Genomic DNA, 21,723 nt, shown 5'->3' on the forward strand with positions numbered 1-21,723 from the left:
AAATATAGTACAACGAAGGGACCAAAAACCAATTTATATCAGTCGCGTGGAGCAGCCGCCATCAACAACAAAAAAAAAAGAGTGTAGCAGTAACAAACAGAGCTCAAAAGGCGTCTGCGATCCCATTCCATTCATTTCATCAATAAATCATCTCGAAAATTTCAATCAATGGCGCTTGATTCTAAGTTGATTGACGACGTGCTTGCGGTTGACAACACTCTCCAAGCTATCTGCTATAAACGTGGCTCCCTCCAGTTACTGGATCAGGTTTAGTTTTTCTTTCATTTTTTTCCCTATAAAGCTGAAGATCTTTGAGATACCTTATATTAGAAGGACCTTTTTAGTATGGGTTTTCCTTCTTCTTCTTTTTTTAAATACTGAACTGTGATCGGTTGTTGAGCTTGAACAGAGAAAACTTCCATTGGAAACGGTGTACTTAGATATTCATGGTTCAGCAGATGGATGGTAATGCAGTGGTTATTCCTATGAATTGGGATTTTGTTTTTTGAATTGTATTGAATTAAGCAAACTCGATTTGAGTTATTTTATTTTGATGGGGTTTTTAAGGAACGCAATCCGAGAGATGGTGGTTCGAGGGGCTCCTGCTATTGCCATAGCTGCAGCTCTTTCACTGGCGGTTGAAGTTGCCAACTTAAAGGACTTTAATGGCGGATCGAAGGATGCCGCTTCTTTTCTTGAATCGAAATTAGAATATCTTGTCTCAAGGTTCGTATATATTTCTCCATTTTATTACCCTTATTATTTCTGGCCATGGTGAGTTTAAGTAATAACCTCTATGCAAAAATACAAAATACTTGGATTCGGGTACTAGTGTTGGATATCATTGAGGGAGTTCAGACTCTTTCAGAAAAAGTATTCCAAGTATCATTTGTCAGGAGCCAATCTACTCCGCAACGGATTGGTGTTGTTCCCAGGTCATGCCGTGCTTCCATCGAGAGTCTTAAAGTTCGCAGAGGGGAGCACCTCGAGGCATTGAGCCGTATATGGGTGCACAATCACCTATCATGGGAACGTGAGCATGTTCGCTCATGGTGGGGTTTGAACCGTTGCCCCTTATATAGGATTAAGGAGCAAGTATGGTACCACTTGTATAATACAGACCCGTTGAGGGGTCGATGAACAACAATTTGAAGATTTCTCTTGAAGGAGTCAGGCATTCTCTCAACAGATATAAACATGTTCATATTTTCAAATGTTTTTCTATATATTTGAAGTGTAATTGGAATATCATATCTCATACTCATGTTTGAAAATGCGTGGGGTATGAATACTTAAAAGGAAAATGGAAAGTCGGGTCTTTTCAAGACTGAAGTTTTTTGCTTCTTGTTGTAATTTTATGTCTATTTTCAGTCGACCAACGGCGGTGAATCTTTCGGATGCTGCTATAAAGCTTAAAGAAATTATATCAAAGGCTGCTTCTACTGTTACAGTGCCTGAGAGTGTTTTCCAGGTGACTTTCATGGTTATGCTTTGATTGATCAAGCTATTTGCCATTAATTGTATCAAATCGGATTTGTTTCAGGATATTTGAGCATGTCTTGTTGTTCTTGCTATGTACTTATTTTTTTTCCCAATCCTTATAGGCTTATATAGAAGCTGCTGAAATCATGCTTGATGATGATGTTGCTACTAACAAAGCAATCGGGTCTCACGGTGCAAGTTTTCTCCAGCACCAACAGAATAATTCAAAGAGATTTTCGGTTTTGACACACTGCAACACCGGAAGGTTTGTTAAGTCTTCTTCCTGCTGTTCCTTGTACAAAAGTCTGATTGATAATGTTGGCAAGAAGCCATTAGAGTTCATACAGGTACTATACTGCCATATGATGGTTTTCTAACAGTGATTTTCTCTATCTTGCAGCCTTGCCACAGCTGGATATGGTACCGCCCTTGGTGTTATCCGCGCCCTTCATGCTCAAGGAGTGTTGGAAAGGGCATATTGTACCGAAACACGACCCTTCAATCAGGTAACCTTTTGTTGAAGAGTTGTCGTTCTTTAAAAGAAGTAGTGATTCATTATCGAACTGTCTTATTGGGGATTAAATCGAACTGTTATCGAGGGTGATGTATGCATTTGTGATCAGGTTCATGCCTTTTTTGAACCCGAATAGGCCATTAAGCTTCCTGATAATATTTTCTGGTCCATTTACTTCAAGCTCATATTCAAAATCTCTGTTTTCTCTCGTATTTTCGGACTGCAGGGATCCAGACTCACGGCTTTCGAGCTGGTGCATGAAAAAATACCTGCTACTCTAATAGCAGATTCTGCTGCAGCTGCTTTAATGAAAGAAGGTCGTGTTGATGCTGTTGTTGTTGGAGCGGATCGTGTGACAGCGAATGGTATTCCATGGCTGTTAATGATGCATTTCGCATGAATTCCATAGTACATATAACCGGTACCTACCATTGAATTGCAGGTGATACTGCTAACAAGATTGGAACCTATAGCCTTGCCTTATGTGCAATGCATCATCATATTCCATTTTACGTTGCCGCACCGCTTACTTCCATAGATTTATCTCTTTCTTCCGGACAAGAAATTGTAATCGAGGAAAGATCAGCTAAGGAGTTATTGCACACACGGGGAGGACTGGGAGAACAAGTGGCTGCTTCCGGGATCTCAGTCTGGAACCCGGCTTTCGATGTCACCCCTGCCAATCTAATAGCCGGTATCATAACAGAAAAGGTCTCACCCTTTCTCCCTTTCGTTATGTCTGTAGAGAAAAACATCAACCATGCATGTGTTAATATATCTACGGTAGTCGAACTCGGATGAGTTTCAGATATCGGTATCTGTGATTTACATTCTAATAATTAACTGTTATTTAAGCAGGGCGTAATTACAAAGAATGACATGAAGGATGATGCATTTGACATTAAGGATTTCATAGAGAAGGCAACAGGCAAATCTACCGTATGAAGTTGGCATCTCTAACCATAAACGATTCCTAGGTCTCACCATTCACGAGACTCGATATCGAGACCTTACTTAGGTATCAAGTTTTGTACCACTTGACCCCGAAACCGTCTGTAAATTTTCCGTTGCTGTAAGACTTAGGAACCAGTTTAGTTCATTTATGCCGTATTGTTGTATTTCTAACTTTACAAGGTGGTGAATGCCTTGGCACAATACTATCAGCAAATAAAAAGGGTGTCTTGAAAATAATTACTGTTAATATGCAGTATTTTGATGGTGTAATTATAATTATCATTTTCATTAAATATTAACCATTGAACTCAACCCATGATGCCAATAAATTTGAATCCACACAAGTTAATATCATTAATCAACATTTTGTCAACATTAATTTAGAATTTGATTTCAATAATTGTAATTTTTAATCCTATTAGTACTCAAACAAAAAAGTCTTATTGTGGGTTTGGATGGGCGGTATGTTTACCTGTGATTAGTGTAAAAACAACGGTGATGGTGAAATTAAATACTCTAGCGTAAGACAAAAAGTAAATTAAACGCGTCGCAACGCACTCCACTACACATCCAAACCCTTAAATTGGTTACATGGTGAATTTAAAGCAACCATATTACACATAGGAATTCAATTATCACGACGCAAAACCTACACAACCAACAAACTTTTCGTTTGGGTGGGGTTGATTGGCCGTGCTTTTTCGGGATTATTTCTTGGCACATTTGAAAGAAACATAATCTTTTTACTTTTCAAGGTATCCCTTGGAATACTGATGTACTCATCAAGGTATCTTATAGTTGGGTAAGACAGTATGCTTTTGTATCCTAGTTGTTATCATTCAAGACATAAAGACTTATTGTTAGTTCACCCTTGTCGTAATTGGGTGCCTTTAAATACAGACGGTTCGTTTAGGATTGAGGATGAATTTTTTGCAGCTGGGGGCTAGTGTGTGATTGTAATGAATGGTGAATTTTTGGTTTTTGCAAATATTTGGGAAGTTATATTGGATCAGGGTTTTGAGAGGGTTTTAATTCAAATTGACAGCCTTGAAGCTGTTAATGCCATTCACGATGTATCATTCGGGGATTCCATTTCCTCTTTGGTCAAGAAAATTTATTAGCTCTTGGCAATTGTAGAACATTGGAGACTACAACATATTCCTCGAGAAGAAAATAATATCACAGATGGTCTCGTCAAGATGATTCGTGAAAGGAGAACAAGATTACAGATGATTGAGGATTCTCCGTTAAAGGGATTAGTTTAATTTCTTACATTTGACTTGTTTCTCTTTCACCAAAAAAATATAATTATTGGAATTAAAAATAGGATTCGATTTTGAAAATGAAAAGAGTACAGGGACAAGGAATAAATTAGACCAAAAATAAAAATAGATGAAGGAAGGGCATTTTGGGGATGTAATCTAGTTTTCTTCTTCCGCGAGTTAACTCCGAAGAGTCCATAAATCTCTTGGAGAGAAAGCTTTGTCTTCTACATCAAATCTCTGCATTCAAAACACCCCCAAAAAAATTCCAAAAAAATATAAAAGAAAAAGAAAATGAGCCGAGGAAGTGGAGGCGGCTACGATCGTCATATCACAATCTTCTCTCCCGAAGGTCGTCTTTTCCAAGTGGGTATGCATATCTATTCACTCTCCCACCTTCTTTTCTCCAACCACTTCATTATTATTTGTTTCAAATCGTTGATTTTTTTTATAAATTGAGCAGAGTATGCGTTTAAGGCAGTTAAAGCAGCTGGGATCACGTCGATTGGTGTTCGAGGCAAAGACTCTGTCTGCGTTGTTACTCAGAAGAAAGTTCCCGTCCGTACTCCCCTTTTATATTTCATTTTTTCTTTATTTTGGGATTAAGTGGTTTTAAGGGTTTTCTTCGATTTGGTTTTTTAATTTCGAATAATGTTACGCAGGACAAGCTATTGGATCAGACTAGTGTCACTCATCTTTTCCCTATTACCAAGTTCCTTGGATTGTTGGCTACTGGCATGACAGGTTTATTATTGCTAAATACTTTTCCTTTTTTTTAATATTATTTGTTTGAATTGGGATGATCTTGTTTTGTTGATTAGTGAATTAGGGTTTTCGGGGTATTAAGGATTCTGGGTTATTATAATGTTACCTGATTTCACATTTGTGATAATTGGCATTTTCAATCATCAGCTGATGCAAGGACCTTGGTCCAACAAGCAAGGAATGAAGCGGCCGAGTTTCGGTTCAGATATGGATATGAGATGCCTGTTGATGTATTGTCTAAATGGTATGTTCTCTTATAATGTTTAGTTGCTTTCAGATTGTTGGCTGTTGTATCTGTACAGCTCGTCTAGATAATGTTTGAACTAGTATTTAGCGACTTCAAGAGACTATTTGGTTGGATATATGCACCTTTGTATGTTAGATATTAGAAAAACTTTATATACCCTGATTCTTTACTGCTCTTGTTAACACTTTGATTGGAGGTTCTTTATTTTCTGGTTCATGGATGAAGTCTTGCTTCAAAAGAATAATACATCAAACCAACCAAATTTTTACTATTATTTTAAATTCCTATTGGTTTTCCTTTGATATTTAGGATTCTTGTTCATTTTGATGATCATACTACTAATTTAGCAAAACATTCTTTATTGGTGTAGGATTGCTGACAAATCACAGGTTTATACTCAACATGCTTATATGAGACCTCTTGGAGTTGGTAAATTTATGATTTCTTCAACATCCTACAACTATACTTTTGTTTTTTACTTTTTTCCCGATTTTGAGTTGTTAACACATGCAAGCAGATATATGCTAATGTATGTTCCAAGTAACTTCCTATGCCATTCCCTTAATATATATTTTGTTTCCTTTTATATGAAGTTGCTATGGTTTTGGGTATTGATGAAGAGAAGGGACCCCAACTCTACAAGTGTGATCCAGCGGGCCACTTTTACGGTCACAAGGTAGTTTGCAATGAATTTTATTGCTCATTGAGTTTGGTTCTCAATTTTGGTTCTGTATACCTGGTGCTGGATATTCATTACTGTTTCTCTCTACTAGTTCTCCTTTTCCATTTTATTTAAAAAAGTTCTTTTTATATTGGATTGTTGTAATATAAATGCTGACAATTTTTCCCCTTTTAGTTTATAACATACTTACGATATTGAAAATCACAATAATTAAACTTAAATTTCAGTCAGTTTTACCAGAATGAATTTTGACTGATATGCTGCAGGCAACTAGTGCTGGATCGAAAGAACAAGAGGCAATTAATTTCTTGGAAAAGAAGATGAAGAATGACCCAGCTTTTACTTACGAGGAAACGGTGCAGGTATATTATTTGTATTCAATATGTATGGTACTGGAATTTGTTCAACACTACGTGTACCATTCACTAAAATGATCGTATTTGTCTAACATTTGCTATTGGTACTATACTGTAGACGGCCATTTCTGCTCTGCAATCTGTTCTTCAGGAGGATTTTAAGGCTACTGAGATAGAGGTATAACAAGTCAGCTGGTCCTTTTAGTTGTTAGTGACTTTATATTGCCATTTCAAGGTTTGGATGGATTAAATTTAAACCTTTTGGTTTTTGGCAGGTGGGAGTGGTGAAAGCTGATAATCCTGTTTTCCGTGTGATGTCAACCGAGGAAATAGATGAACATTTGACAGCCATTAGCGAGCGTGACTAGCGAGCTCAGACCATCAAGAGCCGCTGCAAAAATCTCTGTTATCAATCGAAAATGACAAATGTGCTTTAGTTTATCATATCATGTTTGAGAGAGGATAGAAAAGGGGGTTTGTAGCTTCAAATTATGTCTTCTCGAATTACTGCTTCAAACTTTAAAATTCATGTTATTTCTGGGATTTGAGGATTAGTTTATTTGAAATAACATTTATCTCATTGTGAATTTCATTTTAGTGGAAATTTTGCTACAAAGTCATTCTTGAGACTGCCCAAATAAAGATGATCTTCAAACTCCAAAGCAGATGTCACAAATGAAACAACCGTTCCATCGGGATCATCGAACCTCTTGATTATGTTGCCGTTAGCTGCCACATTGATCACCGTTGCCTTCTTCTTTACCCCACTTGTGACGAGTTCTACCAGTTTCGGAAAACTCGATATGATCAGTTTCAATGCCTTGGAGGTATGCACAAACTCCATGCCTTGAGGAACTATCTGTACCACCAAATCATGAGTTCATCAATGGTGTTTCATCATTCGAACTTTAAAGAAGAAAAGAGTTTTCGAGTACCTGGATTAAAGCGATCCAAAAAGAACCATCCGGTGCTAGATTGATGTTATCGGGTCCATCCGGGAGGTTTTCCACGAAAACCTCCGTCTTCCCTTTACTCTCACCTTTCAACCAGTATTTCAGGCACCTGAATCTGTACCCTCACCGGGAATTTACATATATCGAAAATGAATGTCAGAATAATCTGAAAGAAAACCTGAACTCGCAATGATGAAGATATTTATGGATTACCTGAACGTTTCACATATAAGAAGAAAATCTTCATCTTTGGGGAGTGCAACACCATTGGCAAAGTACAAACCATCTAATAAAATGGAGGTGTGTTGAGTTGATGGGTCATATTTAAGAATCTGGCCATGAGGTTTTGCCTCTACAAGATCCAGAGTCCAGTCGTAGAGTCCATATTTAGTGCTTGCTACACTAAAATAGATACTTCCATCCGATGCTTCAATCGCATCATCTGCAAACCTGATCATATTTTTTAACAACATACCAACATTAGTATATAGGTAGTGATGATGATGATGGATGGATGGATGTTCTCTTTTGACATTGAAGTTACCAATATTGTCTTTTAGCATAAAGAAGAACATGGTTGATTAAAAATAGGATTGGGTAGGGTTTGATTTGTTTTACAATATGTTAATTGTCATGGATGAATTCGGATTTTAAAAATTTTAAGTTATTTTAATTTGGATAATTTTTAGCTTGTTTACTTTAGATTTGGGTCTATTTTGGTACAAGTTATTTTTGAGTTTGGATTAATTTCGAGTTTGAGTAATTTTATTTTGAGTCTTTGAGTTTGAGATTTATTTATTTTTGTTGAATTATTACAAGGTTAGGATCATTTTTGGTAGTGTTGTACAATACGAATCACTAGTCGAACAATTTGTTCAAATACAAAAAAAAAAAAAAAATAAAAAGGGGAAAATAATAGATTAATCAACATTAGGATTACTTAAAAGATTAACCAGCAGCATATACCACATGTTTCTAGATTTTTTTTTTAAATGATCTCGTTATAAGTTTCGATCATATCCGTTCTTTTTTAGAAAATATCCAGTAGTACCCATAACCCCTGTCCAATCTATAAATAAGAAGATAATGCGCTTCAGTGTACTCAAATCCACATCTTACTAATTGATAATAATAGCAATGCCAATCGAATTAAATTTTAATATATTTCTTGATTTTTAAAAAAAGAATTCACTTATTTAATTAATTACCTCTAAATATTTATGTCTGAAATTATGCCGATTTGAACCATTTACCTGATTTCAGAACCATCTACATGTGATGCAAGAACTGTTACACCATCATCTGTAACCTTGAGCAAACCCTGAGAAAAAAAAACGTCAAACATGACAGAGTTCATGCAGTAAAATATCCGCTTATGGAGTATTTTTATTACGGTAGATGGAATAATTTAATTACCTTGTCGGCATCACAAACAATGAGACCACCTCGTTTAGTTGTTGCGATTCCAAGCAAAGTATTGCTTTCAAATTTCTTCCAATCCTCCCATGAACCATTTCGATGCAATCTCCTGATCCACCCGTCACGGGTTGCCGTATACAACGCGCCGTCTTCGTCCACCGCGACATCCTCCGGACCTTCTAACAACCCTTCTCCAAGTTTAATCACTTTCTACAACCAAACTCAAGCATGTACACATATAAATGAAACAGCAAACCTGGTAAATAACATAGGAGGTGGTGGTGTGTGGTTCATGGTGTAACGCATATATATATTTTTTTTACCTGTAACTGGTTGTTTGATGGAGGAACTGAAACTGAAGGTGATGTTAATGGTAGTTCAAGTATGTCTGGTGATATTGGTGAGAAGAAGATGATTTGAAGTGCAAAGGCTGTAAGAAGAACTAACAGAAAGACCAAAGATTTTTTGAAGACAGCCATGAAACTGGAAACTGCTGTTTCAGAAATGATAATTTGTGTGTGGTTGAGAGAAACCTAGGAGATAGTGCTTTAGAATAATTCTTACATTATTGATAGATACATGTAAGAATCAGACACATAGCAATTCCTATAATTTGATGACAAGAGGTAAATTTGAAAACTTTATTAAAAAATGAATAAATTTCTCTTTATTACGTTAAATAGGTGAATTAAAAAGTCTCTACGTTATAATAAATTTATCTCTTTAACATTTAGTTAATTTAGCATGTAACTTTTATTGAAAATAAATTAGAAAATTTTGAAACAAATAAAACTAAAAGATAAAAAAATTTAATAACAATCTTTTTAAAAATTAAGTAATCTCTTTTAAAATTTAAAATTATATTAAAAATCACAAAATTTTAAACAGTATTTATAAAAATTATAAAATTTTAATTAAAATTAACACTATTGACGAAGAGGGTCAATTTTTTTAAAATCTATAGCCCTTAGGATTTAATGGGTCAACATTATTATTTTTAATAAAAATTTATAATTTAATTTTTATAAATTTTATTTATAATTTTATGATTTTTTAAATAATTTTAAATTTTAAAAGTGTTTAATTGATTTTTTTAAAATGTAGTTATTAGGGTTTTTATTTTTTTATTCTTTATTCTTATTAGTTTCAAAAGTTTATGAGTTGAAATAAAAGAGTTAGGTTGAAATTAAATAAATTTGATATGTTTTAATGGCATGAAAATTATAAGAATGTGGCATAGACATGTTAAGACACATGTGCATTTCCCATGCAATGTTTATTGCTTTTCGTAAAACTTGAGTGGATTTTTACTGATAATATACGATGACTTTGGCTTGTTCCATGCATGTAAGGTCATAAGAATATATCCCCACAGTATACAAGTTATACCATACGCATGCATCTATATGTGTGCATAAATACATGGTTATATATATTATTGATACACGATATCGACAAAGATCAAAATCTGAGAGGTCAGGATGAAAGGGATGGTATTCTAGTCTAAAAAATAGAAAAGAAACCTCCTCAAATGAAATGCCTGAAGTTACTTAACTATGGGTATTTCAGATCAGGTTATTATACATATTTTTATAGTTGTATAATATGTATATAAAGGACTTATGTATAAATATTTAAATCCAATGTTTACGGCATATAATTAGTAGATATAATATGATGTTTCTTAGAGTGAGTTTGGATGGACGGTGTATTTACTTGCAATTAGTGTAAAAACAGTGGTGGCGGTGAGATTAGATACTATAGTGATACTATAGCGTGAGACAAAAAGTTGGTTATGCAGTTTCGAATAGAATTCTTCATTGGTTGGGTTAGGTTCGGGTTCAATTCGGCCCAAAAAATAAGTCTAAATTTTTTTCAAAGTTCGACCTGGATCAAAATATTAAAACCTTATCTCGATTCAGTCCGTCCAATTAATTTTTAAAATTTTTATTTTTATATAAAAATATGATACACCAAATATACTAAAAATATTAAAATAAATGTTTCCCAATAAATTTAAAAAAGTTTTATATTTAAATAACATTAAGATATGTGGAACTTAACAAGCAAATACCTCTAAGATAATAGAAAAATTAACAACAAAACAAGTCTTATACAATATCCGAACATTAACAATAAAATAGTAAAAACTTAATAACAAAATGATAGCAAAACAATGATAAAAAAGTTGAAAAACAGAAGTCAGCAAGGGTATTTTTTATTTCAAATTTAGGCCTGGACCCGAACAAAAAAAAACTTTATGCAGTACAATCTATTTTCTAAACAAATTTTTTTTTTAATTTTATTTTTGAATCTATATTTTTACCTTAAACATTTTTAATTTTTGAACAGGACTTCGAGTTGAAGCGATTAACCTTGCCATGAACAACTGTAGTTCCGAATGACCCTGGTAACGTGTGGCTCTGGAAATTGGAACAGGAGTATGACCCAACAATTGCGACTGCAGCACCGCAAGTATGGGCCGTTGTGTAGTTTGAGAAAACCAGTATGACCGAAAAGGGTGAGTGGCTGGGAGAGTATAGGTGCCATTGCATGTCGTCGGTTGTGGCCAATTTGCGTAGAGTGATGGACTTTGTCGGGTTGCTGATTTTAACTAAGCTAATGATCCATGGAATTTTATTTGTCGCTTTTTATTACACCCACATGACATGAATCTCTTTCACTCCCCGGCTTCACTACCTTAACGAAACAGAATTTAAAAAGTTTGAAAAAAAAACCAGAATAAAAGATTAAAAGTTTTCGATGTTTCTTTTCCGAAAAATGGAAATTTCAGACTCAAGTACTCAAACCCACCAATTAAACTGATTGTTCTGAATCTAATTTAAATCTTTGGAAGGCTAAAATATTTATCATTGAATTAGTTTATAAACTCATAAAAGTTTTACCATTTTTGGGACCAAAGCCCCTGCCTCCCCTGGTGCTACCCTGTACACAGAGGAATGCCCTCCTGTTTATATTCTACATACGTTACAAGGGCCGTTGGATTTGCTGACTCTACATCGAAGCGATCACCGGATTTAAGATCGGATCAACACATCAGTTTCTGCAACAGTTCAGGGCGACGAAACAGAGTACCCCATCTCTGCCATGGAGAGAATCATTGGTCGAAGCTTCGAATCACCGTGAGCTCGTGTTGTTGCATGGATTTATAGGAGTTAAAGGGATCGTCTCCTTTTCCAATTCAAGATTTGTTTCTCAGCTCTTTCTAGCTGAGTTATTCTTCTCAATTTTAAAAGGGAAAAAAAGAAAAAACAAGGGAAATCTGCTTCAATGTGTTGTTTATAGATAGAGTTTAATGTTTATTGCAACTAAAGAAGTGGTTCAGGCTTCATAGGGTTCTTCTTATATCGGTTGTTGTTGAGCAAAAATCGATTGGCATATATATGTTTAATATGAGTGCTGTAGCAGAATCTAATGACACTTTCCTTTAAGCAATGAAGGGGTGATTCGGCTTGTCTTACTACAAAACAATCTTAAAACATGGGAGCTTGTACCATAATGGTAGTGGCTTTCTATTTTTTAGGTCCAATTTCAGCTGAAAAATGGGTATTCGAAGAAGATGAAGACAGAAAATGAAACTGCAAGGAAAATTCCTGTAACCAGTGAAAGTAACTCATACTGTACTTAGATTCATCCCCATAATTTCTCTTTCCTTTATCTTTTACTAAAAAGGAAAAAAAGAAAAATTAAGGTAACAATACGACAAAAATAGAGGTATTACTAATATCAATCAAAAACCAATTTGGTTATGCAGTTAGTATCCTCATTTTTCTCTCTAAGGATATAGTTCACTAACCATTATCCAATATTCCTCACCAAATGATGAATTCGTTTAATCAAAGCACAGTTTGAGGAATTCTTGAAAGAGTCTTCTTTCACAATCTTCACACTATTTATTTGAATCAACACTTTCTCATAATTTTAACTCTGTAGAATGAACAAATCATGTAGATTTTTCATATGACTTATTTACATGTTTAAATTTCATTTTACTCATAATTTAATCTATTTTTTTCATTTTGATATAGTACATGTTTCATATGTTATTATTAATTAGTTTTAAATCATTCATCTCATTATTTATTATATGTTATTTTAAAATTAACATCGTGTTATAAGTACATAATCTATATACATACGCGTGTGATAGAATTTTTAACAATTTCTTATGTGAGAGTAAAAGATAACTTAATATACGATAAAGAATATACTTTAAAATATTTTTATAAGTTTTTAATATTATTATGAATTATAAGAAACTTATCAATCCCTAATCTTACTTGTAAAATCTAAAAACTAGAAACTCTAACAAATAAAAACTAGAAACTCTAACAAATAATTTGAGGAAAAAATTATACACGGAAAGATAACAAAAATCTCTTCTTTTTTTTCTTTTCATTCTGTCTTTATAAAAGCCATCTTGCAATAAAAGTCCAAAAATCAATATTTTAATCATAGAAACTAAAAATTTCTATTTTGTTTAATATTGAAAATTAAAGACTTAAGTGTTTAAAAGAGACTGTATCATCAACTAGCATTAATGTCCTTGTTTTTTGTCTTCAAATCTTTTTGTTTCCTCCCTGAATAAGTTGAAAAGCCCAATTAGCGGCTGTTGCCGGGAAACCAGTACCGAACTACATTTTTGTCGGTTCCCCCCTTGTTATTTTCCAGCCCCGACATGGATTACCTTCCATTGCTCAACCTTTTTAGCTCGATTCCATTTTGTTTTTCCTTCAAAGTTCACAGATTTTTTATTGTTCCCATTTATTTATTGTCTCTTATATCAGCCTCCATGAAGCTTCCTCTCTTGTTTTTTCAATTCCCTTCTCTTCTTATTTATCCCATGTTTTGAAACCATTGAACAAAGAAAGGAAAAACGTTTTTATGTTTCCTTCTCTTTTTTTTGTTTTTGAAATGGAACCCAAATTTCGTGGAATTGTTCGTTCTGTTTTTGCCTTGGTGCTACTTTTCTTGTTTTACAATCACGAAAATGGCTTCAAAACACCATTTTTAGTGAAACCCAGAGTTGGGTTTTATGATCAAAGTGAAGTTATTCACAGGAGAATCATGGAAACTAATGATACCAGTGTTGAAGTCAATGACTTGGCTGCTAGAAAACCCAAAATTTGCTCAGGGTTGATTGAACACAAGGGCTATCCTAGTCAATGCGATTACTTGATTGCCCACCCTGAGTGTAATCCTGGTGGGTTTTTCAACTACATCAAGTTCTTTTATTGTAGCTGTCAAAATGTTAGCTTCTTGGGGTTCACTGTATTGGCTATATGGTTGGTTGCCTTGTTTTACTTATTGGGTAACACAGCAGCTGATTACTTTTGTTTTTCCTTGGAAAAGCTTTCGAGTTTATTGAAAATGTCACCAACTGTTGCTGGGGTTACTTTGTTGCCATTAGGGAATGGTGCTCCTGACCTGTTTGCTAGCATTGCTGCATTTGCAAGCAAGAATTCAAGTGAGGTTGGGATTAACAGTGTGTTAGGGGGTGCTGTGTTTGTCACTTGTGTTGTTGTTGGGATTATTTCTCTTTGTATAGCTGAAAAAAAGGTTCAAATTGATAGGTATTCCTTTGTTAGGGACATTGGTTTCTTTTTGTTCTGTTTGATTTGGCTGTTCTTGATTTTAACTGTTGGAGAGGTCACTGTTGGGACTGCATTGTTGTTTGTTTTGCTGTATTTGATTTATGTTCTTGCTGTTGCTCTTAATGAGGTTGGTAGGATAAACATTAGGGTGTTTAAGTTGAAGTATGTTACACCATTGTTGCCTGTTAGATGGTGTAGTTCATCTTCTATTGGAGATGAAGAGGGGGATTCTGTTTATGCCTCGTTGCTCGAATCCGGCTCAAAAAGTGACGTACCGTGTCTCGAGAATAGGTTGCCTCATTGGATGTGGGCATCTCAGGTGGCGATCTATTCAGATGAGCTTGAAGAGGACCCAAAATCAACGTGGGGTTGGAATGATGAGGATGAGGTCGTGTTGAAAGAACGGTCTTTGTTCTCTTGTTCTAAGTTTGTTTCGTTGCTGGAGTTTCCGTTGACACTTCCAAGACAGTTGACGATTCCTATGGTGGAAGAGCGATGGTCGAAAGGGTATGCCGTGGCTAGTGCTACGTTGGCGCCTATACTTCTTGCTTTCTTGTGGAACACTAAAGGCGATGATGCAACTCCATTAAGTCAGGAAATTGTGTACTTCATTGGTGTTACCTTCGGTGGCATACTCGGAGTTCCCGCATATCTATTCACCTCATCCGATCACCCGCCTCACCGGTTTTTGCTCCCATGGGTTTTGGGAGGATTTTTCATGAGCATAGTCTGGTTTTACATGATTGCAAACGAGCTTGTTGCTTTATTGGTGGGATTAGGTGTGATCTTTGGTATCAAACCTTCGATCCTCGGTCTAACCGTATTGGCATGGGGCAACTCAATGGGCGATTTGATGTCGGACATTGCACTTGCAATGAATGGCAGGGACAGTGTACAGATTGCCATGTCAGGGTGCTATGCCGGACCGATGTTCAACACGCTTGCCGGTTTGGGGATCTCATTGGTGCTCGGTGCATGGAATAAGAAACCTTCTCCATACATAGTTCCCAGAGATAGTAGCTTGTTTTGTACAATCGGGTTTCTAGCATTAGGCCTAGTTTGGTCCTTCATCGTGTTGCCCCGGAATGATATGCGGCCGAACAAAACACTCGGGATCGGGCTTATAATGATCTACTTAATATTTGTCATTGTTCAGGTGAGTGCATCCCTTGGTGTTTTATCAATAGGTTGGGATTGAAAACGTTATGGCCTTTGCTAGTTCAGTATTGTTATTTTTTGTGTATCCCCATTTAAAGAGCAATGGTATAGGAGGATAAATTTTGGTTAGAATCTTGTATAGCATTGGGTTTTAATAGTAATGGACTTCAACTTTATAATAAAAGTCGATAATAGCAGTAGAACGATCACAAAACAATAAGAAAAAAAATAACACACAAATTTTATTTAAGGATTGAAAAGTATTGTTCTAATCAGATTTAGTCCATAGATTAAAATTATATAAAAAAAACTAAAATTAGATTTTTAAAATTTATGTTGGATAAATTACACAAGGTCATTGTATGGCATTTTCTGTCCACACCGCCTGCACCAATCGAAAGCTCTTATTTTCCTCTTATTTTCCTTTTCTTTTCAATTTTTTTTTCATGAAACAACATTGAATGTTATGAATTTACGAATCAAAATTCAAATAACTTTCTATTCCAATCTTCAACACTGACCGTTAGACCGAGTTGGATCTAATGTATGTTCTTTTATTCATCGATAAGGTATTAATCCATTGTATGTGTTCTTTTATTCATCGATAGGGTACTAATCCAATGTATCGATCGTTGAATCATTGCTTAGAGCCCAATAGCCAAACTTTTAAGAAAACAACTTAACAACTCAATTACTCAAATGAAAACTTTTAAATAGTTTAGTGATCATTTTATAAATTGTTTAAGTTGAATACCAAAATACAAACTTATTAATAATTTAATAATTTTTTATTATAGTTTACCAATTTATGTGTAGCTTGGAGGCGCCCTTTTTCTTTTCCCCAATTAAACCTTAACTTCGATTCCAAGCTTGGCATTTGCCAATCGTATCCCACAAAGGGCATAATGGTAAATTAAAAAACTCCATCCTTGAGAACTAGATGAGTTTCACTTTCATTTCTGATCAGAATTCCCGACCAAACCAAAGCCATCAATCAAAATCTTAAAGAAAATTTTCTTTTTCTGTGTACAAAAGAAGATGCATTTGACATTATATTGGGGTAAAAATGTAACCCTCCTCGTTGATTCATGGAAAACCGATTCATGGCTAAGTTACCTCTTCACTCTACTCGCTTGTTTCCTCTTCTCTTCCTTTTACCAGTACATGGAAGACCGCCGCCTCCGTTTCCGATCCCTCTCTTCCTCCTCCTCCTCCGCCGTTCCTCTCCTCCCCAAATACCAACGCTCTGCTAAATTCGCGACGGCCGTGCTCTTCGGTGTCAACTCAGCAATTGGGTATCTCCTAATGTTGGCCTTAATGTCGTTCAACGGCGGCGTTTTCTTGGCCGTCGTTTCGGGACTAGCTGTTGGGTACTTGTTTTTCAGGCTTATCGACGATGAGGAACCATGGGTGGTGATCGACAACGCTTGCGCTTGTGCTTGATATAACTTCATTTTTACCAATATTTTTTTCTTTGTACATTATACCCCTATTTCTTGTACCTATAATCAACGTTTCATCGTGATTAGCGTTGATTATTAATGAGCTTACAAAATACGAAAATTAATTATTGAATTTACTTTGATAAATATATATTTTTATTTTTAACATATTTCTCTTTATTATTTAGTGTTTCTATATTAAGATTAATATACTATTTAATATTTAAATTTGACATAATGTTGAATTTAATATTTAAATCAAATATTATTATATAATTAAATAAAAAATTTGTGTTGATGTAAGAATTTTTCAAGTTGGACCTTCGTTGATTGATGATTAGAGATTGATTCTATTATTAGCTCGTAATTGATGCTTAAAAAAAAAAAAGCCTATCATCATTGCTTTTGCTTTAATATTTGTATAGGATATGGTTAGACGTACATTCGGAAATCGGCGAGGGAAAAAACCATTACTCTCAAGTGCTTCCATTGGGCCGAATGGAGAGATTGCGATGCTAAACATGAGCATATGGGAAGTAAGTAGGCAGTTTCAATAGTGATGGCCCAAGCAAGGCCATATCCTCAACTGAACTAACCAAAACTCAAAACCTATGCCCATGCTTTGAATGTTATAATACTAATAGAAGAAGGGGGAAATGGGACAATGATTGTTCATTGGAGTCATGGAGAGGAAAGTCAATGTAATGAATGCAAATGCTGGCATCACCCTCTCAAACCCCTCTTCCTCAATTTCTAAGATGCACCGCAAATCTCTCTTTCAACTAAATTCATTACATAGATTTGGGATAGGTAGACATGTGGGTGGTGGAGTTGTAGTACTTTGGAAAAGAGCGTGAGGTGTGAGAGTGTGGGTTTTGTTATGGTAATGAAAGGGGGATGGAGACACTGACTTGTCTTCTCAAAATGTCGGTCTTTCTCCATCAATGCTTTCAGGACCCCACGTGTGGGCCTGCTCTCTTCCCCCTCCCTACTTTCCACTTCTTTCTTCTTATAATTATAAATTAATGGGTAAACTATAAGAATGTGAATAAATTATTAATAAATTTATATTTTAGTTATTTAATTTTAAAAAGTTATAAAATAATCGTTAAGTTATTTAAAATTTTTATTTAAATCTTAAAAATATTTAAAAATATTTATTTAAGTCATAGGGTTATCATGGTTTTTTTAAATAGTCTAATTAGTAAGTTTTAAGCTACAATTTAAAAATTAATATCCATTAACAAATAGAATAATATTATTTAATGAAAAAATTAAACTGTAAAAGAGATGAGAAAGGAGAGCTTTTCATTTGTGCAGGTGGTGCAAGTAAAGAATACAATACAGTAGTAACTTTAACAATTCAATGACTTAAATGAAAACTTTCAAATAACTCAATGACTATTTTATAACTTTTTAAAATTAAGTGACCAAAATGTAAACTTACTAATAATTTAGTGACTTGAGATGTAAATTTACCTATAAAATTAAATTTATATTGATATTATATTTTATAAAATAATTTAAAATATATTGAAATGCATTTTTAAATAACTTTATAAAATATATATTATAATATATTATTTAAAATATCGGACCAACTAGGAAGAAATTAAGAAACCATTTCAATGTCATAATTGAAGTTGGAGTAAAAATATTAAATAAAATTCAAAATAGTGCAAGTTCAAGTATAAACATATAAAAAAAAATTGTGAAAAAGGTGAGTGATTGTCCACCCCTATCCATATGATAACCGTATGAAAGTGAAGACAAAGGTTATAAAAATGGACCAACAACATGGGTGAAAAGTCAGACATGATTAGTTTCACCTATAGTGATTATGCAGGAGATCAAGATGATAAAAGAAGTAATTCAAGCTATATCTTTATGCTTGACATAGAGATTATTTCGTAGTTTTCTAAGAAGCAATCCATTATCATATTATCAAGAACAGAAGTTGAATTTATTGTTACTACAGTTCGTGCTTTTCAAGCTATTTGGCTTACAAGAATCCTTGAACAACTATAATTAAAGTCAGAAAGAGTCATTACAAATTTCTGTAATAACAACTCAACTATCAAGTTGTCAAAAAAAATCTTGTGTTGCATAAAAGAAGAAAGCATATTGATGTAAAATATTACTTTCTATGAGATCTTAGCAACGAAGGAGCAATTGAGCTAAAGTATTGCATAAGTGAGGATCAAGTTGCTGATGTATTTACCAAGCCTCTCAAGTTGGTATCATTTGTCAAGTTTAGGAAAATACTTAGCCTTAGACATCAAGTAGTAAGCATGTATTAAACTGAAAGTACACTTTCACGTTGAGGGATTATTGAGATGTTTTTGGTAAATAAATCATCCCTAAAAATTAGGGATTACCAGATATGGTTGAGGTTTTTTTCGTATTTAATTTTGTTATTTTTAACTTTGAGCTTACTAATTTTAGCTATTGTAAAGCTATAAAATGTTAGAACCATTTGGAGTTATTCATCAATTCAACAAAATCTTCTCTCATTTGAGTTAAAAGCTCGTTTTTCTCTGTTTCTCTACTTGTAAGTGCAACATAACACTCACCAATTTCGTGCCCTCACCATTGTACAAAGACTAGATCGCTCTCCCACTAAACTTCCCCCTCAAAAGCTTAACTTTGCAACTCAAGAGATTAAACTATTAATCTCTCAGTTACTCTCGATTCCCTTTAACCTACTTAAGCTTTGCAATCTAATCACTTTTTTTTTTATAAAGTAAAGCTAAAAATCAACATATGATGATAATTCTATAAGAGTCGTGGTGTAATCCAAAGTCTTTAACTATAAAAAGTGACTTTACTTGCCTACAAGAAACCAATCTTTAAGTTTTCAATTTCAACTCAATTGGTGTTCATGTTTTAAGCATTACTCATCTAATATCATGAAAAGTAAATAACCCAATACTTTTATTCTAAAATCTATCAACTTTTCAAAAGATAAATATAATAAGGATAAATACCAAAACTATACATGAACTATGGTTTAATGTGCAATCGTATACATGAAATTTTGATTTGATCCAATTCTTGTAAATTATTAACACAATTATTGATATAACTTCATTTTATGTTTATATATAGCATGCATAAATAATTATATTTATCAAATATAAAAATAAATTAAAGTATTTATTTCTTTAAATATGTATGATTAAATAAAATTAAAGTTTCAAGTATACATTTGAACCACAATTAGAGTTTCACGTGTATAATTACACAAAATTAAAGTTCATGTATATAATTGTACATTAAATCAAAATGCATGTATAATTTTGAGATTTATCTCATATAATAATAAAATAGTACCTGAAGTTATAACCATTATTTCCACTATAGAAACAAATACAAAAGGAGCCTTACCTTTAAATGTCTTAAACATTTTAATTAGTGAGTCTATTTTAGTTAGAGTGTGATAAATTTATGTATAATTTTGAGATTTATCCTATATAATAATGTAATAATACTATAACGTGAGATAAAAAGAAAACTAAACTATTACACTGAAAGTAAACACTGATTAATGTAATTCGATTATCATAACATTAACCCATTTTGATAGTGTGAATTTTTTTTTTTGGTTAAAAAAGTAATAATTGGTGTACAAATATTGGGAGACAAGGGAAATTGGCACCCTCACCTCTTTGCTTGTCTCCCAACACAAAACCCTCAAGCATTGAAAACCAACCCTTGATTTTGGGACAAAAGTAATCATTTTATTTTACATTATCAAATAAAAAATAAATTCAAGGAATAAATCCATTTGATATTGACCTTTCTATACAATGTTGTAAACCAAAAGTGAAATTACATGTTCCTAGTATTTTAATTTCATAATTAAAAAGAAAAAGATTGGTAGCTAGGTCCAAAATTAAGGGAGAGCATTTGATCTTTTAGAGTGATTCGATTTTAAAAGTATTATAGAGGTTTTTTTATTATAGATTAAATTGTATTTTGTTTTTTATTAAAAATAGGTCAATTAATTTGTGTATATTAAATTAAAGAATAAATTAATTATTTTTGTTAAAAATTTTATTCATTTCTACTGTTGAAAATAAATGTGACTTGCAGTATATCTCGTGCTGATATATAGGGACAAGTTTATAACAATAAAAATGGATGAAATTTTTAACAAAAATGGTCAATTTTCATTTTTTTTTTAGTAAATGAACTAAAATGAAATCCAACTCTTAATATAAGGGCATTTGTGTTACTTCTACCATAGTTTAGTTTGTTTTTTTAATTAAATTGATATTAATCTACAAAACCAACTCAACCAAATTAGAATTTAAGAACCGACTTAACTAACTTTAGTTATTGGGTTGAATTATTGGCTTTAATAATACATATTTATTTTATATACTATAAATTATAAATATATTTTAAATAATTAAAAGGATTTTAAATTAAGTCAAGGTTTTTCAGTTAAATTAATATAAAAATTCAAAAATTGATAACAGGCTAAATTAACCAGCAAAATCAAATCCATAATTGAAAATGTCCAAACCAAAATAGACTAAACCAATTAAATGGATTGCACTGCCCTGCTGAAAAACCCAATGCGTTGCAGTTGACTTTGATGAAGCTTTTACATTGAATCAAAAATGGAGGAAAATGGGTGGGGGGGGGGGGTGGCATGGGGATTGGATACATGATCTTTAGCAGTGCAGGTAGCAGAGTCTGAGAAAGGGAGAAGAACAGTGAAAAGCAGTAGGTTTGAAAATGAAATGAAAAGAAGAAAGAGGGAAGGAGGGGGATGACTATTCATTCAATCATGTACTGAACTGCAACATGGAAAAATCAACTTGATTAATAGTCCCTGTAGTATCAGTATTGGGGCCTCTCATCTT

At 33.6% G+C, this 21,723-nt stretch overlaps 5 protein-coding genes across 5 annotated transcripts; 4 read left to right on the forward strand and 1 right to left on the reverse strand.

Moving 5' to 3' along the window:
• Positions 1 to 22: 22 nt before the first annotated feature.
• LOC108461517 (methylthioribose-1-phosphate isomerase) lies at positions 23 to 3,187 on the forward strand. The gene is made up of 9 exons (XM_017761380.2): positions 23 to 267; positions 410 to 465; positions 568 to 726; positions 1,372 to 1,471; positions 1,605 to 1,747; positions 1,883 to 1,988; positions 2,223 to 2,361; positions 2,439 to 2,707; positions 2,855 to 3,187. Exons 1-9 carry the CDS (start codon positions 169 to 171, stop codon positions 2,939 to 2,941), a joined length of 1,158 nt encoding a protein of 385 aa, XP_017616869.1. The 5' UTR covers positions 23 to 168; the 3' UTR covers positions 2,942 to 3,187.
• A 1,178-nt stretch (positions 3,188 to 4,365) lies between these two features.
• Positions 4,366 to 6,878, forward strand: LOC108461136 (proteasome subunit alpha type-6). The gene is made up of 9 exons (XM_017760856.2): positions 4,366 to 4,582; positions 4,676 to 4,770; positions 4,875 to 4,956; positions 5,125 to 5,221; positions 5,595 to 5,653; positions 5,818 to 5,900; positions 6,173 to 6,268; positions 6,381 to 6,440; positions 6,538 to 6,878. The coding sequence occupies exons 1-9, from the start codon at positions 4,507 to 4,509 to the stop codon at positions 6,628 to 6,630; spliced, it is 741 nt and encodes a 246-aa protein (XP_017616345.1). The 5' UTR covers positions 4,366 to 4,506; the 3' UTR covers positions 6,631 to 6,878.
• LOC108461135 (protein STRICTOSIDINE SYNTHASE-LIKE 4-like) lies at positions 6,738 to 9,250 on the reverse strand. The gene is made up of 6 exons (XM_017760855.2): positions 8,958 to 9,250; positions 8,632 to 8,844; positions 8,469 to 8,536; positions 7,429 to 7,665; positions 7,198 to 7,330; positions 6,738 to 7,121 (listed from the first exon to the last, which is right to left on the reverse strand). Exons 1-6 carry the CDS (start codon positions 9,111 to 9,113, stop codon positions 6,852 to 6,854), a joined length of 1,077 nt encoding a protein of 358 aa, XP_017616344.1. The 5' UTR covers positions 9,114 to 9,250; the 3' UTR covers positions 6,738 to 6,851.
• Positions 9,251 to 13,180: 3,930 nt separating this feature from the next.
• LOC108463095 (cation/calcium exchanger 4-like) lies at positions 13,181 to 15,591 on the forward strand. Its single transcript, XM_017763038.2, has one exon. It carries the CDS (start codon positions 13,540 to 13,542, stop codon positions 15,445 to 15,447), a length of 1,908 nt encoding a protein of 635 aa, XP_017618527.1. The 5' UTR covers positions 13,181 to 13,539; the 3' UTR covers positions 15,448 to 15,591.
• Positions 15,592 to 16,232: 641 nt separating this feature from the next.
• Positions 16,233 to 16,996, forward strand: LOC108463524 (copper transporter 5-like). Its single transcript, XM_017763452.2, has one exon. It carries the CDS (start codon positions 16,446 to 16,448, stop codon positions 16,848 to 16,850), a length of 405 nt encoding a protein of 134 aa, XP_017618941.1. The 5' UTR covers positions 16,233 to 16,445; the 3' UTR covers positions 16,851 to 16,996.
• The last annotated feature ends 4,727 nt before the right edge of the window (positions 16,997 to 21,723 follow it).

The sequence above is a fragment of the Gossypium arboreum genome, chromosome 13 (assembly GCF_025698485.1).
Source record: "Gossypium arboreum isolate Shixiya-1 chromosome 13, ASM2569848v2, whole genome shotgun sequence".
In the NCBI taxonomy this organism is placed as follows: Eukaryota; Viridiplantae; Streptophyta; class Magnoliopsida; order Malvales; family Malvaceae; genus Gossypium; species Gossypium arboreum.

Coding starts and splice junctions, on each gene's coding strand:
- LOC108461517 (XM_017761380.2), top strand. CDS start 169: ATGGCGCTTGATTCTAAGTTGATTGACGACGTGCTTGCGGTTGACAAC. Junction 268..409: donor CCCTCCAGTTACTGGATCAG/GTTTAGTTTTTC, acceptor GAGCTTGAACAG/AGAAAACTTCCATTGGAAAC. Junction 1,989..2,222: donor AAACACGACCCTTCAATCAG/GTAACCTTTTGT, acceptor TTCGGACTGCAG/GGATCCAGACTCACGGCTTT.
- LOC108461136 (XM_017760856.2), top strand. CDS start 4,507: ATGAGCCGAGGAAGTGGAGGCGGCTACGATCGTCATATCACAATCTTC. Junction 5,901..6,172: donor GCCACTTTTACGGTCACAAG/GTAGTTTGCAAT, acceptor GATATGCTGCAG/GCAACTAGTGCTGGATCGAA. Junction 6,441..6,537: donor TTAAGGCTACTGAGATAGAG/GTATAACAAGTC, acceptor GGTTTTTGGCAG/GTGGGAGTGGTGAAAGCTGA.
- LOC108461135 (XM_017760855.2), bottom strand. CDS start 9,113: ATGGCTGTCTTCAAAAAATCTTTGGTCTTTCTGTTAGTTCTTCTTACA. Junction 8,845..8,957: donor CATCAAACAACCAGTTACAG/GTAAAAAAAATA, acceptor GTTTGGTTGTAG/AAAGTGATTAAACTTGGAGA. Junction 7,666..8,468: donor GTAGATGGTTCTGAAATCAG/GTAAATGGTTCA, acceptor AAATATGATCAG/GTTTGCAGATGATGCGATTG.
- LOC108463524 (XM_017763452.2), top strand. CDS start 16,446: ATGCATTTGACATTATATTGGGGTAAAAATGTAACCCTCCTCGTTGAT.
- LOC108463095 (XM_017763038.2), top strand. CDS start 13,540: ATGTTTCCTTCTCTTTTTTTTGTTTTTGAAATGGAACCCAAATTTCGT.